The sequence below is a fragment of the Phyllostomus hastatus genome, unplaced genomic scaffold (genome assembly GCF_019186645.2).
Source record: "Phyllostomus hastatus isolate PE091 unplaced genomic scaffold, TTU_PhHast_1.1 phas_contig_329, whole genome shotgun sequence".
Taxonomy (NCBI): domain Eukaryota; kingdom Metazoa; phylum Chordata; class Mammalia; order Chiroptera; family Phyllostomidae; genus Phyllostomus; species Phyllostomus hastatus.
Genome location: NW_025333854.1, coordinates 1032738 through 1047984, shown reverse-complemented (window position 1 = coordinate 1047984; position 15247 = coordinate 1032738). Strand labels below are relative to the sequence as shown.

Genomic DNA, 15247 nt, shown 5'->3' with positions numbered 1-15247 from the left:
GAAGTGAGCACGCCCAGAAAGTTCCAGCAAGACTTTATTCCCTAGGTTTACTGGCAGGGCTACAGGGGGCGCGCGAGTGCACTCACGGCAAGGTTTAGCGTTGTGTCGACGTAGAAACAGCTGTGGTTACAACGAGCACGTGCGCCCCGCTGCACGGGTACGAGCGCGCACGACGCTCTCCAGACGCGCACGGCGCACTGCGCGGGGGCAGGCGGCCGTGGGCGAGCACGCGGGAGGGCGGAGCCAGGGGGTGGGCGGAGCTGCCGCAGCCGCCAAGCGCACCCTGGCCCCCACTGCCCACGCGCAAACGCGGTGAGCCGGGAGCTGGCAAACGCCGGCCTCTGAAGACACCCCTCTGTCTGCGGCCCGTCCCCACCCACACGGCCGCCTGCGGCGGCAGCAGCAGCAGCACCGGGACGTGCGCCTGCCCTGCAGACAGAGCTCCGGTGGGAGGGGCAAAAGCCCGGGACACCCTGTCGCCCCCGGCCCCAGGCGCGTTTTCATCACGGCCCAGCGACTGTGGAAGAAGACACCTGGGTCTCGAGGACGCCCACGAGCCCTCGCAGCTGGGAACGCACGGGGCTCGCCCAGCGCAGCCGGGCCCACGCGCAGACCAGGGGCACCGACCTCCGCTTACAGACGGGCCCCGAGGGAGCTGTGGTCGAGGGCCGCCCAGGGACGGCCGGGCTGGCGGTCTGCCCGCCGCCGCCGTCTCTCCAGCCCGCGGAGACGGCCGCTGCCGGGCTGAGCCGAGTACCTGGCCGCCGTGTGGTTTCACATTCTCTCGATTCACGGAAAAGTGCGGAAAACCTCTAAAACTAGTCTCAGCTGCCGGGCAGGATCTACCGTGGCCCGCAATGAACAGCCACCCCAGCGACTTCCAGCGGCCGAACCGCTCGTCTCAGGCCGCTTGCTGCTTGGCCGGGCGAGGCATCATCTCACCGCCGCGCGGACGGAAGCGTGCGTGCGGGTCCGGGGTCTGTCCTGAAACCCGGACGGGGGTGGGGGGAGCCACGCACCGTGTCTGCAGACGGACGCGCGGGCGGACACACACACCTGGTGCTCCGGCGTGTTGCTCCCTTACTCTGCCCCCCGCCCCCCCCATACTGGGGTTTCCTCGACATGCAGGCGAGACGACCTTCAACCAGCCGAACTGTGCCATTGCTGAAGGCGCCGGAGGCAGCAAGCCCTTCTTAGCAACAGTTAAAATTCAGGTAAGCTTGTTTGACTCACACCCGGGCAGCTTATGCCAGACAACGGGAGTGTTCCCGGGCGCTCTGGTGCAGGACCGCTCTACCTCTGTGCGTCGGGGGCTTTCAACTAGTTACCTGTGTGGGGAGACAAAACACACCTCTCCAATCTGTCTGATTCCTGTTTACGAAGCCGTTTTACACGGCCCACTGTGAGTGTGGCCTTTCGTAGGCAGGCCCTGTGAACGCGCACCTGGACTTGGCCGCCCCTCACCTCCACAAGAGGGGGTTGCGGTGACATCAGGCAGACGCAGGGACAGGCAGGTGGCGCACAGCCGGGAACACAGGACCCACTGGTCGGCCGGGCCGTGTGTCTCAGGACGGGCTCGCGGAAGCGTTCCAGGCTGTCACGCGTGTGACGTGTGTTTTCCGGCGATGAGTCAGACCCCGCCTTGAAGTGGGGTGAGGGGGACGCCGAGGACACGGCAGCCGACCGCCGCATCGCAGTGACCCCACAGGCCGGTCCCGTGCCAGCTCTCCGAGGGGCCGCAGTGTGGGCAGCGGGGACCAGTTCTGTCCACAGGGGGGAGGGGCTTTCCGAGGTGCTGGCCTCACCTGGAACTCGGTTCCAGGCACCGAAGACCTAATGGTGGGCGGCACGCCCACCAGCTTCCTGTGCGCGGGCTCAAGGTCACGCAGACCGGGCTGTCTCTCTGCCCGCACGCCCCAAACCCGGGCGGTGCGTGACGCGCCACGGCCAGGTCACCGAGCGCTCACAGCACTTCCGTCTACTTCCTCCCGGGGGCGCAGGCGTCTGCTTCACGCTGGCGTCCACGCCCCACTGGACTCCGCACGGGGCCGAGACTGGGGCAGGATGCACTTCCCCAGAGGAGTCTGCGTCCACCGCCTCCGGCCTCCAGTGACCTGCCCCCCCCCACTCCATCGCTGCCCACGGCTGGTCCCGCTGCCCTGTCCTCTCCGGGCGGTCAGCACAGAGCGGTCTCCCCGTCTCGCCAAGCCCACCCTTGGGAGAGCTCCCGAGAGGACGAGGAAGGACGGGGGACCGTGAAGGTCTGACAGCGGCCGCTCCGGGAGCGGCCGCTCGGGGCTTGACCTCTTCTCCTCCCCTGACGCCCCCCAGACTGGTTCCAAGGCGCCTTACCCCGCAACTCAGAGAGCAGAACAACAAAACGTCTTTTCCACCGAGGCCTGGCGCCCCGCCCCCTCGGGGCAGGAGGGGGGGAGGGTACAGGTCGTCCTGGGCCCCCACGCCGACCTCACGTCCACCCGCCTCAGCCCCGCAGACACTCAGGTCGTGACCGTGACGTTCAGGACCCAGGGTCAGGACCCAGGGTCAGCATGTCCGTTCCGGGGGCTGGTCTGTCTGGGTGAGCACGGCCGCCGCCCCCCCCCCCCAGTCCGCTAACTCTGTGTGCTCTGAACACCCACTAGAAACAGAGAGAATTTCAATCCTGGCCTACTGAAAAATAAAAACAAAGTGTATTAAGTTGAGATACATTTGAAGTTGACGACATTGTATAAAGTGCTTCATCAACCAAACTGAAAGGGGCAACAGTGTTTACACGGAAAAACGCTGTAAGCCTTTGTAACCGGCAGGGACTCGGCAGATGCTCCGGACGGACGGGTGCGGAAGGTGCTCCCAGCCCCCTCCCGGGCAGGCTGCTGAGTTGTGAAAGGCATCTTCAAAGAGGCTGTTAACGGTGAAAGCGGCTTTTTGAAAACTCAGGTTACTGACGATATCCTACTGGGGAGTTCACATCGGAGGTCTGCCCAGGTGGAACGCCAGGCCCCCTGCGCTCCGGGGGCAGGCAGCCCCACGGTCCGAGGCCCAGGCGGGCCACCCCTGCCCGCCCGCTCTCGCCCTCCCCCTCCCCCCGTGACACTCCCTGCCTGCCCCCCCTCAGTGCGGAGGCCCCGATGTGGCCCAGCCCCCTCCAGCCGTTCGGGGCGGTCAGTCTCTGTAGTGTGTGACGCCGGGTCCGGCGCTCCGGGAGGGGGCAGCGTGGGGAGGCCAGGCCGTCGTCCCCGTCCTCCGGGGCAAAGGTTCGTGCCAGTGCGTGCCCACCGCTGCCTCCGGGACCCGGACGCGAGCTCCCAGCCCAGGGCCCAGCGGCCCGCTCTCACTGGGGCATGTAGCCGCCACGCCTCACCGTCTGCGGCAAGTAGCTCTTCAGCACCCCCTCGTCGAGCTCGGCCTCCGCCCCCGCTGCCTCCAGTCCCCCGCCGGGCCCCTCGGGGCCGGGGCCCAGAGCCCCCGCCGCGAGTGCCTCCGGGAACGCCTTCCCCAGCCCGCAGGCGGGGGGCTGGGCGGCGAGGTCTGGGACGAAGTCCTCCTCGCGGAAGGGGGACCCCCGCCCGCACCCCGGGAGCCGTGGGCCGCCGCTCTGCTGGAAGGGCGGCTGTCCGGGCGGCAGGCCGTCGAGCACGTCGGGCAGCGGCAGCTCCTCCGGCCGCTCCTCGGAGTCGAGCAGCGGCTGCGTGGACTCGGAGCGGGAGAAGGCCTGCGCGGGCGGCGCCTGGTGCCGGTAGCCGCCGTGCACCACGGTGGAGTACTGCACGGCGCTGGCCGTGCTGCGCGCCGACTCGCTGTCCTCGCTGCTGCAGATGCTGGGCCGGGAGGAGGACAGGCAGGAGGACCCGCCGATGCCGCTGCTGTGGCCCTCCGTGCCGGCCTTGTCCTTGCGGAACAGGTCCAGGGACTTGAGGTCCTCCGGGGGCGGCTTCCGGTCGCTGGCCTCGATCTCCACGATGCTCACGTCGGTGACGCTGCTGTCCGAGCACATCTGCTCCTTGGGGCTGAAGTTGTGCTGGGGGGGGGGGGGGAGAAGACGGTCACCTCCCCCTGCAGCTCCGAGTGTGTGCTCCTGCCGCCACATTCTGTGTCACCTCCCCCCGCCCCATGCAGACAGGAGGCGCCCCCAGGGTCGCACTGAGAGAGGCTGCAGGTCTGCAAAGAGCCCTTCTCATTTTCAGGCCCAGACTTGGTGGGGGGGGGCCACGGTTCAGAAAAACTGAAAAACCTTAACGAAAACCAAACCCAACGACCCAAGTTGCATAGACTATAAACGTGCACACCACACTCTAACCTGCTAGTACAAAACTCAAGAGTTAAAAGGCGAAATACGCCAACCATGCCCCCCGCCCCCCGGGGAAGGTCAGGGGCCGGTGAGGACGCGGCCGGCTCAGCGTGCGAGGCCGAGGGCCCGTCACGCCGGGTCACACAGCAGCGCCGGTGACTTTCAGTCCCCGAGCTGTAATGCCAGGACAGCAATGCCTGACGTCACGAATACCCGAGTGCGCTACACTGACGACGAAGCAGAACGTGCAGGTACCGCTTTAAATTTTGCTGAAAATCCTCATTTGCACACTGTTTTGCTTCTGCTTTTCGATTCAGCCCGGGCCTCTCGGGCTGAACTCTGCCAGCGCGCCCCCACGCGCCCACGCCCCGTGCCCCGGTCCGAAACAGCCCTCTTACCCTCGGCGGCGTGTGCGGGGACCACTGGGCGATGTGGCTCTTCGAAGGGTCGGGGACGTTCGGCCAGATGTGCTTCTTGATCCTGCGGGGGGAGGGAGGGAGAGGCGGCGTCTGTGGAGCCCGTCCACCAGGCCGCCCGCACCCCGAGCCGGGGCCCACACGAAGGGCCTCCTTGGAGAAAACACCGTGGACAATGCCCGCGGCTCCCACTCCGAGCTGCCGCGAAGAACTGCCGACACCACTAACGCCAGTGGTCGGCGTTCTGCGAGGAAGACCTCGGACCGAGCCCCGAACGGACCGCCCGGAAGCTGAACTGAACGGAAACGCTCGCAGCAGCACCTCGCCTGCGGATGCCCGAGGGGGCCTCCCCGGACCCCTCAGCAGAGGAGCGACGGACGGACGGACTGCAAGGGGCCCGCACTGCCGGGGCTGCCGTCCAGCGGGAGAGGGCAGCACTGGCACCGCTGCGACGTGGACGGACCTCGGACACACGCCGAGTGGGGGCCGTCGGGCACAACACCGGGTCCCGGAGCGCAGACCAGGGACGGCCAGGGCCAGGGGCGCGGGGAAGGGACAGCCCGCCCGCTGGGGCCCCCCCGCGCGCAGTGGGGGTGCGCGCTGGCCCGCCCGCGGCGGCAGTGACGAGCGTCCGCACGCGGCTCCAAGGCCCACCCACCGCACACGGGGAAGGCGTGGGTTTCGCGGCGTGTAAGTTGCTGCGGCGGGGGGCTGCCGACCGCGGGGCGTACTCACAGGTCCCGCTTGTTGAAGCAGACGAGGACCCCCAGCAGCGTCACCAGCAGGAAGGCCAGGCAGACGGGCACCACGATGGCTTCGATCTCGCCTTGAGCTGAGGGGGAGAGGCGGGGTCAGGGGGGAGGGCCGTGTACCAGGCCCCGGGCGGCACGGTGCAGACCCGAGTTTCCTTCTGCGCAGACCGGAGACGTCCTGGCGCCCCGCACGCCGGGACCAGGAGCCCGAGGAGGCGCCCTCGCCACCCCGCGGCGCGCACACGTCCCAGGGACGGGAGACTGGGAGACCCGGCGCCCGCTCACCGAACTTGGGCGTGGTGAAGGTGAACTCCGGCCCGTCCTTGCCGCCCTCGTCCGTGTACGCCGCCATGCGCACCATGTACAGCGTGTCGCTGGTCAGCGAGGACAGCGTGTAGTCCGTGTGCGAGGGGTCCACGCGCACGGCTGGAAGGGAGCACACCCGCGTCACCCGGCGCTTCCCGGCCGCCTCTGCCCCCACGCGGCCCCGAGAGACCGTCAGAGAGCGGTCGGAGCGCGCTTTGCCGGAGAGCGCGCCTCGTCGCCGACACAAAACCGTGACGAGCACCGTGAGGCGCGTCTGCAGGGGTGTCTTTTCTGAAGGTGACGTGCCACGCCAAGACAGCTAGTGTAAGGAGAGCCCTAAACTAGCATTTAAAAGCCTAAAAAAAAATTGTCCCAGTGGGTGTGGCTCAGTAGATTCTGCACCAGGCTACGAACCCAAGGGTCGCTCGTTCGATTCCCAGTCAGGACACACGCCTGGGTTTCGGGCCAGGTAGCCAGTAGGGGGCGCTCAAGAGGCAACCGCACATTGATGTTTCTCTCCCTCTCTTTCTCCCTCCCTTCTCCTCTCTCTAAAAGTAAATAAGTAACACCTTTAAAAGAAAAAATAACCCGATCCTCAACAGCTGAGAGAGCGGCATTACTGGCCTCACTGCCCACACCGGTCTTGTAGAAGGTCCTGACCGGCCTCACTGCCCACACCGGTCTTGTAGAAGGTCATTACCGGTCTCGTTGCCCGCGCTGGTTTTGTAGAAGATGGTGTAGTTCCGGATGAACCCGTTCTGAACATCCACGGGGAGCCGGTCCCACTCCAAGACGGCTTCGTTCTTCCCCACTTTTTTGGTCCGGACGGTGGGCCCTTTGGAAGGTGCTGGAACAGAACAGAGGTGATTTGCTGACTGGGAGTCATCAGAGGTCAGTAAAACTGGTCACAGAGTTTTTATCTGAAACAATGGGAAGCAATGGCCCGAGTTCAAAGGGACCCCAGGTCTCCGTGGACACAGAGCAACGCGCCCCCCACCGCAGGGGCCAGCGGGCCTGGACTCACGGGCTTGCTTGAGGTACGCCCGCGTGGACTCGGGGAGCCCCGGCCCGTCCGCGTACACAGGGGTGACGGTGATCAGGTAGCACTTGCTCTCCTCCAGGGCCCCTAGGGGGAGAGAAGCAGAGTCAGCGCTGTTTTCCCTGGGACAGAAGTGCCCGGTTCCATTATTTTACGTTACGGTTTCACGGCCACCGAACTTGCTCCTAAAGCCGCACCTTTCTGACGCAGCGCGGCCTCTGTGCGCTGGTGCGGGCCGACGCGAGCGAAACTGCTCTGGGAGTGGGCGGCGCCCTGGCTGCCAGCCCCGAGTGTGAGGGCGCGCACAGCGGCCCGCGCAGGAGCTCTGCGGTGCTGCTGCCTCCCGCCCTGCACGCGCGTGTGCTCGAGGACACGCACGGGAACCCGAGTCCCGGCCCTGTTCCCCGACCCGGCCGCTGGAGGAGGGGGGCAGAGGCTCCCCCAGGCGCAGAGGGCCAGCGAGCGGCAGAGGTGAGGTGCCCTCGCCTGCCCCCCACAAGGCAGTTCTGGGACTGTTGTCCGTCTGATGACCCAAACGACAAGGAGGCCCAGGAACACGACCGCGCTGCCTGGCTGTGCACAGACACACCCCGCGGTGCAGAGAGGGCAGGGCGTCCGGTCGGTCAGACGTCTACCCGGCCACCGGGACGACTGAGCTCGCGGGGACGCACCTGTCAGGGCGGCGCGGTTCACGGCACCATCTTCTTGCTGCCAGTCGGGCACGCAGGGCGCCCTGTCCGACAGCACGCACCACTCGAGGATGTAGCTGGTGACGGGCTGGCCGGGGGCCGTCCACTCCACCCAGAGCACACTGTCCTTGGGGAAGGCTCTCAGGTCCCTCACGGGGCGAGTGGCTGTGAAACAAGGTGAGCACCAGTGTGACAGATGGCAGAGGGACCCGTGGAAACGCTGCTCGGAGGCCCTACACTCGTCTCCCCGGCCGCGTGACCCGTCCGGGCCAGCGGCGTCCGTCTGACGGTGACAGGCCTGTCCTCGGACAGGGCCCTCCATTACAGTTTACACGCAGTTGATGCGTTTGAGACGTGGGCTCCTCCCTTCCCGAAACTAGTGTTCTGTGAACGTGAGCGATAGCTTTCCTCCTTCGAAAGCCACCGATACACAGTACAGTCGAGGCACAGAGGCCCCAACACTTCACAGCAACATCTACAGCACGGGCCAGGCGCCCATCAGGAACTGCCCATACGGCTGCGGCGCTGGCAGGAAGGTTCCGGGGCCGTGCGACAATGGCGCGTGCCCCCTGCGGACACCGGGGGACAGCACGGGACCTCGCCCGCGTGGGCGGGGCCTGGCACTGGGGGGCCCACCCCCCACCAGACACGAACCGCGGAAGTCGCAGGCGGGGATGGTGAGTGTGGCGGCGTCGGAGCGGCCCACCCCGTTCCTGGCGGTCAGCGCGGCTCGGTAGCGGTCGCCGGTGAGGCTCACCGTCAGCCTCGTGCTGTTCACCGTGTGGTTCTGCACGGCGGCCTTCCCTCTCCAGAGAGTCACCTCGTAGTCCAAGATTCTCCCGTTGGCTTCAAAAGGGGGCAGCGTCTGCAACAGAACACTTCACGTTAAAGCGTGTTTCATCCATCGGGGCGCAAGCTGATTTTCTCTTGCTCACGAACAGGGCCACCGGGCCACCCCGCCCTGGACTCGCCGGTGCAGCGGAGGCGGGGCCGGAGGGGAGGGGGCGGGCAGGAGCGTCGCCCGGGGGCAGTGTGGGTCTCGGGGCCCTGCTCGCCCCCGGGTCTAGTGGGGACCCCCCCGCCCCCCGTGAACACCCAGGGCCTGATCAGCGATTCTACGTCCCCCGGCACCGAGACACGCTGGGGCCGCCTGAGCCTCTGCCCGTCGCTCCACGGCCCTCAGGCACGTGCAACAGAGGACCAGGTCTCTGCCCGCAGAGCGGGCCGCCAGCCCAGCTCCGTGTGGGGCACACGGAACTTTGCGTGGCTGCACCCCTGTTACCGCGTGCCCCGCTGCCATTGGGGTGAGTAGAAGCTTCAGCTGGAAGACCCCACTCACGCTGCCACGTACAGCGTGTTCGCTCGCACAGGAGACGGGAGAGGACGGAGGGGTTTCTCACCTTCCACAGGAGGCGCACGGATCTGGAGCCGTGGGCCAGGGGCTGCTCCGTCTTGTACCAGAAACTGGGCGCCTTGGACGGTCCTACAGAAATGACACGCACGTCTCACCAGTCCTCATTGCGACAGAGAAATAAAGTCCCGGGGACTGCTGTCGCCCGCCAACTGCACGGAGTCTCTCCCTCCCTTCACAGGTGTGTGTTCCCGTCCCCGCGGGTGGTGCCGGGCCTGCGTCCCGTCAGGGGCCAGCCCGACGGTGCGCGTCACACCGACACCCTCTTACGGCCTTACACCACGGGGCAGCGGAGGCGATCCCAAGCAGTGACCAAAGAGGCATCCCGACTGTAATGCTGAAAATGGAGCTGAACACGCCTACTTACACACCGGCTTGTAGTCCCTGCACGTGTAAACGCAAGAACACCCCACAAACGAGAGTGGGTGGGGTGAAGGCGGCACAGGCGCCCGCCCGACCGCGGGGCGGTGCGACCTACGAGGACGTGGCAGACGACGTCACGAGGTCCACTGCCACCCACGTGAGAACAGCACTTTGCAGGACAAAGTATCGAGTGCTAGCAACTAGGTTTTAAAAACTCCTGTAGGACTCCCGGGGTTTAAAAACTCTTTATGAATGTAATTTACAAAACACGGTGTTCAAAAGAATTTAAGAAGGACCAGAATGAGGTCTCAGCAGACGTGTGGCTCCCGAGAGGCAATTGCGGCCGACGGGCTCGGAGAAGGCAGACCGACCAGGAGGCTGGGGGCGGGGCTGCCCGCACAGCGGGTTGGGACAGGTGCGTGTGTAAGCACAGAAACACACAAGCAGCCTTCCGGCCAACATGGAGGCGTAGGCGGACACACTGTGCCTCCTCGCACAACCAAAATTAAGGACAACAAAAATTTAGAAACAAACAAAAAAAAACCCAACCCGAACACAAAGAAAACTGAACTGTACAGAAGTCTGACAACCATTCGCCCAGACCAGTAAGGGGGTGGAGTCGGTGGCCAGTGGAGAGGGGTCTGGCAGGGAAAAGTGGTGGCTGGCAGACCCCGAGCGTGGGGGGGGCAGCGGGCAGGCCCAGGGAGGCACGCAAGGCGGCCGGCTGTCTCACGTTCACGCGCAGATGAACCGGGTGAAAACAGGCAGCGAGACAGCCCTCACGGCCCAAGGCTCTGACGCTGGGAAATGAAGCCTGAAAGCACCGATTGAAAACACTTGTGGGGGTTGAGGTGCAGGGAGAGACTCCCAGCCTCACAGGAGAGTTCGTTGGAGAGACCCACGGGGTCCTAGAATGTGTACAAACCCACTACCCGCCTGGGAGCCAGCACCAGAAGGGCCCAGTCTGCTGTGGGGAGCAGCAGAGGGGACTGAAATCCGAGAGAGAGCAGAGCAAGCGTCATTGTTCCGTCTCGGACCCCGCCCCCACATACAACGTCACAACCCAGCGACTGGGGTGCCCCGCCCTGGTGAACACCTAAGGCTCCACCCTCATACGTAACAAGGGCGACTAGACCAAAAAAAAAAAAAAGGCTCAAATGGAAGAACAAATGAAAACTGCAGAGCCAATACTTTTAAGTGACCAAGAGATAGCCAACCGATCAGATGCACAGTTCAAAACACTGCTGATCAGGATGCTCACAGAGTTGGTTGAATTTGGTCGCAAATTAGATGAAAAAATGAGGGCTACACTAAGTGAAATGAAGAAAAATGCACAGGGAACCAATAGTGATGGAATGAAAGCTGGGTCTCACGTCAATGGAGTGGACCAGAAGGAAGAAAAAAACATACAACTAGAAAAGAATGAAGAAATAAGAACTCAAAAAAATGAGGAGAGGCTGAGGAACCTCCAGGACATCTTTAAGTGTTCCAACATCCAAATTATAGGGGTTCCAGAAGGAGAAGAGGAAGAGCAACAAATGGAAAAGTTATTTGAGCAAATAATGAAGGAGAACTTCCCCAATCTGGCAAAGGAAATAGACTTCCAGGAAGTGCAGGAAGCTCAGAGAGTCCCAAAGAAGTTGGACCCAGGGAGGAACACACCAAGGCACATCATAATTACATTAGCCAAAGTAACAATGAAGGAGAGAATCCTAGAAGCAGCAAGAGATAAGGGGACAGTCACCTACAAAGGAGTTCCCATCAGACTGTCTGTCAGCTGATTTCTCAAAAAACACCTTGCAGGCAAGAAGGTGCTGGAGAGAAGTATTCCAAGTCATGGAAGGCAAGGACCTACATCCAAGATTGCTCTATCCAGCAAAGCTTTCATTTAGAATGGAAGGGCAGATAAAGTGCTTCTCAGATAAGGTCAAGTTAAAGGAGTTCATTATCACCAAGCCCTTATTTTATGAAATATTAAAGGGACTTATCTAAGAAAAAGAAGATAAAAAACATGAACAGTAAAAAGACAGCAAACTCACAGTTATTAACAACCACACCAAAATAATAGCAAACTAAGCAAACAACTAGAACAGGAACAGAACCACAGAAATGGAGATCACACAGAGGGTTAGCAACAGGGGAGTGGGAGGAGGAAAGAGGGGGAAAAGGCACAGGAAATAAGTAGCATAGATGGCAGGTAGAAAATAGACAGGGGGAGGGCAGGAATAGTGTGGGAAATGTAGAAGCTAAAGGACTTGTGACACATGGACATGACTAAAGGGGGGAATGTGGGTGGGAGGGGTGTGCAGGGTGGAGGGGACTGAAGGGGGGAATGGGACAACTGTAACAGCATAGTCAATAAACTATATTAAAAAAGAAACACACAAGTAAAGAACGTGAAATTACGGAAAAAAGGGTGTGGAACAGATACACGTCCTCATGGAAAGTAAACCCCGAGGTGTCAGTCACTAAGTCGACGGCTCCCGTCCGGTTCCAGGACGCTCCCCGATTTCACAGAGGCTACGTCCCCCCTCCCCAGAAAACGCTTGTCGGCGCTAACGGGTGGTCCGGACTCCCCCAGACTGCGCCTCCCCAGCTCTTGGGGGGGGGGGGGTGTGGAGTGGGGGCAGGGTGGGCTGTGCACGCACCACCCCTGCGAGCCTCCGGCCGAGCTGGGGGTGAGGGGTGGGGCGGGAAGGGGCTCGGTGGCTCGGGACACCTGGAGGGGAGGCTGGGAGGGGGACGGTTCGACGCGGAAGCCGCACGCCGAAGGCCCACTTCACAGTGGCCGCAGGGGCGGGGGCGAGGGACTCTAACTCGGAACCGCACACCTTTTCCTGCAGAGTTCGCGCAGCGTCCTCACGCGGGAAGAGAAAAGCAAGTGACCGAGGTAACGGCGGGCCTCTCTTCCCGGGGCCCCTCCGGGGCTGGGAGGAGAGCACAGACCCACAACAACGACGACAACGACGACAACAACGTACGACGGCTTCTGCGGAGCGAGGACCCGAGGGTGGTCCGCTGGACGGTGTGGCCGTAACGGTTCCAGGGGTGACGGTCCCGGCAGGGGGCCCTCTGGACCCTGCTCCTCAGTCACGCGGCCCGCCCCCGCGGCTGCCCCCCCCACCCCCGTGCGCACTCACGGTCCTCGCAGGTGGTCCCGCTGGCCTCCTCGCTCCAGGCGCTCCAGTAGCCCCTGCCGTCGGCCTTCGTGCAGCGGACCCTGAACACGTGCTCCGTGAACGGCCGCAGGTCCTGCACCGTGAAGGAGGACCGGGTGGACGCCGTGTCCTCGGGGGGGATCTGCAGGCGGGGCGGGGCGGCACACGCCACGGGGTTAGTTACGGGTTGATCCCGGGGCGCGGCGGACGTTAGGGACCAACCCAGCGAACGACACCGGGGACCTCGAGTGCAGGCGCGCGACCAGCGAGGGTCGGGAGCGGCCGGACTCGGTCACGGCAGCAGATTCGGGAAGCGTGCAAACATCTGCTGTGGACCCTCCCTCCTTCCCCCCTCCCTCCTTCCTTCCCTTCAGCTTCCTCCCTCCTTCCTCCCTTCCTCCCTCCTTCCTTCTTCCCTCCCTCCCTCCTTCCTTCCCTTCAGCTTCCCTCCCTCCCTCCCTCCTTCCTTCCCTTCAGCTTCCTCCCTTCTTCCTTCCCTTTGGTCTCCTTCCTTCTTCCCTCCCTCCCTCCTTCCTTCCTTCCCCTTCAGTCTCCTTCCTCCCTTCCTCCCTCCTCCCTCCTTCCCCCCCTCCCTCCTTCCTTCCCTTCAGCTTCCTCCCTTCTTCCTTCCCTTTGGTCTCCTTCCTTCTTCCCTCCCTCCCTCCTTCCTTCCTTCCCTTCAGTCTCCTTCCTTCCTTCCTCCTTCTCTCCCTTCAGTTTCCTTCCTCCTTCCTTCCCTTCGGCTTCCTCCCTCCTTCCTCCCTTCAGCTTCCTTCCTTCTTTCCTTCCCTTCAGCTTCCTTCCTTCTTTCCTTCCTCCCTCCTTCCTTCCCTCCCTTCAGTTTCCTTCCTTCTTTCCTTCCTTCCTCCTTCCCTCCCTCCCTCCCTCCCTCCTTCCTTCCTTCCTTCCTTCCTTCCTTCCTTCCCTCCCTCCCTTCAGTTTCCTTCCTTCCTTCCTGGAGGCCTACAGCAGGACGAGTCTCAGCGGGAGGAGACCGGGAGTTCCCACCTCGATTTAACTCAGGGGACTTGGACTGGAGGGGGTGCGGACAGGGCGCAGGGACACTGCGCGGTGCGGTCCGCACGCCAGGGCTCGCAGCTGTGACCCATGGGCCAGCCCCTGCTCGCCCTCAGCCGCACGCTCTCTCACGCTTTCTCACGCTCTCTCCCCCCCTTCGCCAGCGTAGGGCGTGGGCTCCCTTCGCCTCCCACCCAAGTGCTGTCTGCTGTCGCCCCGCATTGCTCCCTCCTGTCACCTAAAAGCTACTGCAGCTCAGCAGAGCCGTACTTTCTGTCAGACGCCCGCCCTCCCGTTTGCCCCCGCTTGAAACGCAGATCTACAGGAGGGGAAGCAAAACCCTTCGGGGGGGAGACGGCGGGAAAGTGACGGACACTTCCCGGCCGAGGGCGGCGAGGGACGCCCCGCACACCTGGGTCCAGGTGGAGGCGCCTCGGGTCCGGTACTGGATGTCGTACTTCAGCTGCATGAACTCCGTGATGCTCGGGTTGACCCAGGTCAGCTTCAGGATGCTGGACAGCTCCTCCGAGCTGCTGACCGACAGGTTGTGCGGCGGGTTGGGCCTCACTGCAGGACAGAGCACGCCCGAGGTCATCGAGGTCCTGCACACACCGACGTGCACACACCCCCGTGCACGCTCCACACTTCCTCACGGCACAGCCTCCGCTCACCCCCGCCCACCGGGCCCGCCCAGCGGCGTGGGACGGAGTGCCTGAGGTGAGGCCCTCCCTCTCCGCTTAGCACTCCGGTTCATCTCTTCAGTTCGGCCATCACAAAACAAGTATTCGTAACGTAAAATGGCAAAAAGGAACTACAAATGGAACGTGTCATGACTGTGGTTATGACCCTATGACATGTTCGGCAACCGGACAAACACCAGGACGTAACACTCAACGTGAAAACAGCCGTGAGCGTGGTCAGGCTGCGGTATTTCTCTTCATCCGGATTATTTTCAGTGCCGTTGGTGAAACGAATTTGTAAAAGCCCCCAATAAGACAAATGCTTGTTCCTACACTCATTAAAGGCTGACAGCTACTTTATAAACCCCCGTACGTGTCCAGGAACCCCGAGATGCGGGGGCACGCCCACCTTTGTCCACAGGGTCGAAGTTGAGGTGCGCCGACACGGCCCTCCCCAGGGCGTTCTCCGCCTCCACCCAGACCTCCAGGTTCACGAAGTACACGGGGGAGTAGTCCACGGTGCAGGAGGTGGGCGCCTCGCGCCTCGCCCGGCAGTCGGCGAACTTCTCTGTCGCCCTGGACACAGACGCGGGAGAACCGGCTGTTACAACCAGGTCTGCAGAGACGGCGTGAGAGAGGCTGCTCGAAATAACCTGGGTTTGGGGAGACCCGGGTCCCTGCACCTCAGCGTGAGCAAGCTGGTCCCAGTGAGTGTGGGATAGGCTGGTCGCTAAAAGCATTTCTTAAACACGAACCTGCTTTTCTTTAAAACCGAGTCCGATCTACACCTGACACAAAACCGTTTTCTCGTCTTTGCTCGGGAATGCTGCACATAAAGTGCTGGGCTCTGCCCGGCTGCCTCTCCTCCGGACCTCGGCTGCGCCCGGGGGCTCCGTGCCGGCCCCTCCCTCCTCTGAAACAGAGTCCTCGCCGCACCGGCGGTGCCCTTCCCCGGCACAGGGAGCTCGGAGGAGACAGGAGAACGTGGGGGGGGTGAGAATCCCCGGGCCCTGGCCGGGCCGGAGTCGTGGGTTCGATCCCCGGTCGGGGTGCTTACGAGAATCAACCAATGAATGCAGAAATTAGTGGAACAAATCATTGTTTCTCTCTCTCTAAAATCAGTCAAAA

At 63.1% G+C, this 15247-nt stretch overlaps 1 protein-coding gene across 4 annotated transcripts in view; it reads right to left on the bottom strand.

Moving 5' to 3' along the window:
* Positions 1-3188: 3188 nt before the first annotated feature.
* IL6ST (interleukin 6 cytokine family signal transducer) overlaps positions 3189-15247 on the bottom strand; it is a 33222-nt gene continuing 21163 nt past the window's right edge. For all 4 annotated transcript variants that reach the window (XM_045839874.1, XM_045839876.1, XM_045839877.1 and 1 more), the window contains exons 5-16: positions 14529-14695; positions 13852-14006; positions 12405-12564; positions 8891-8973; positions 8145-8355; positions 7473-7655; positions 6787-6888; positions 6463-6609; positions 5742-5882; positions 5440-5536; positions 4687-4768; positions 3189-4018 (exon numbers count right to left, since the gene is read on the bottom strand). In XM_045839874.1, coding sequence (XP_045695830.1) covers positions 3332-4018; positions 4687-4768; positions 5440-5536; positions 5742-5882; positions 6463-6609; positions 6787-6888; positions 7473-7655; positions 8145-8355; positions 8891-8973; positions 12405-12564; positions 13852-14006; positions 14529-14695 — 2215 coding nt within the window. In that variant the 3' untranslated portion in view covers positions 3189-3331. The remainder of the gene's footprint in view (positions 4019-4686; positions 4769-5439; positions 5537-5741; positions 5883-6462; positions 6610-6786; positions 6889-7472; positions 7656-8144; positions 8356-8890; positions 8974-12404; positions 12565-13851; positions 14007-14528; positions 14696-15247) is intronic.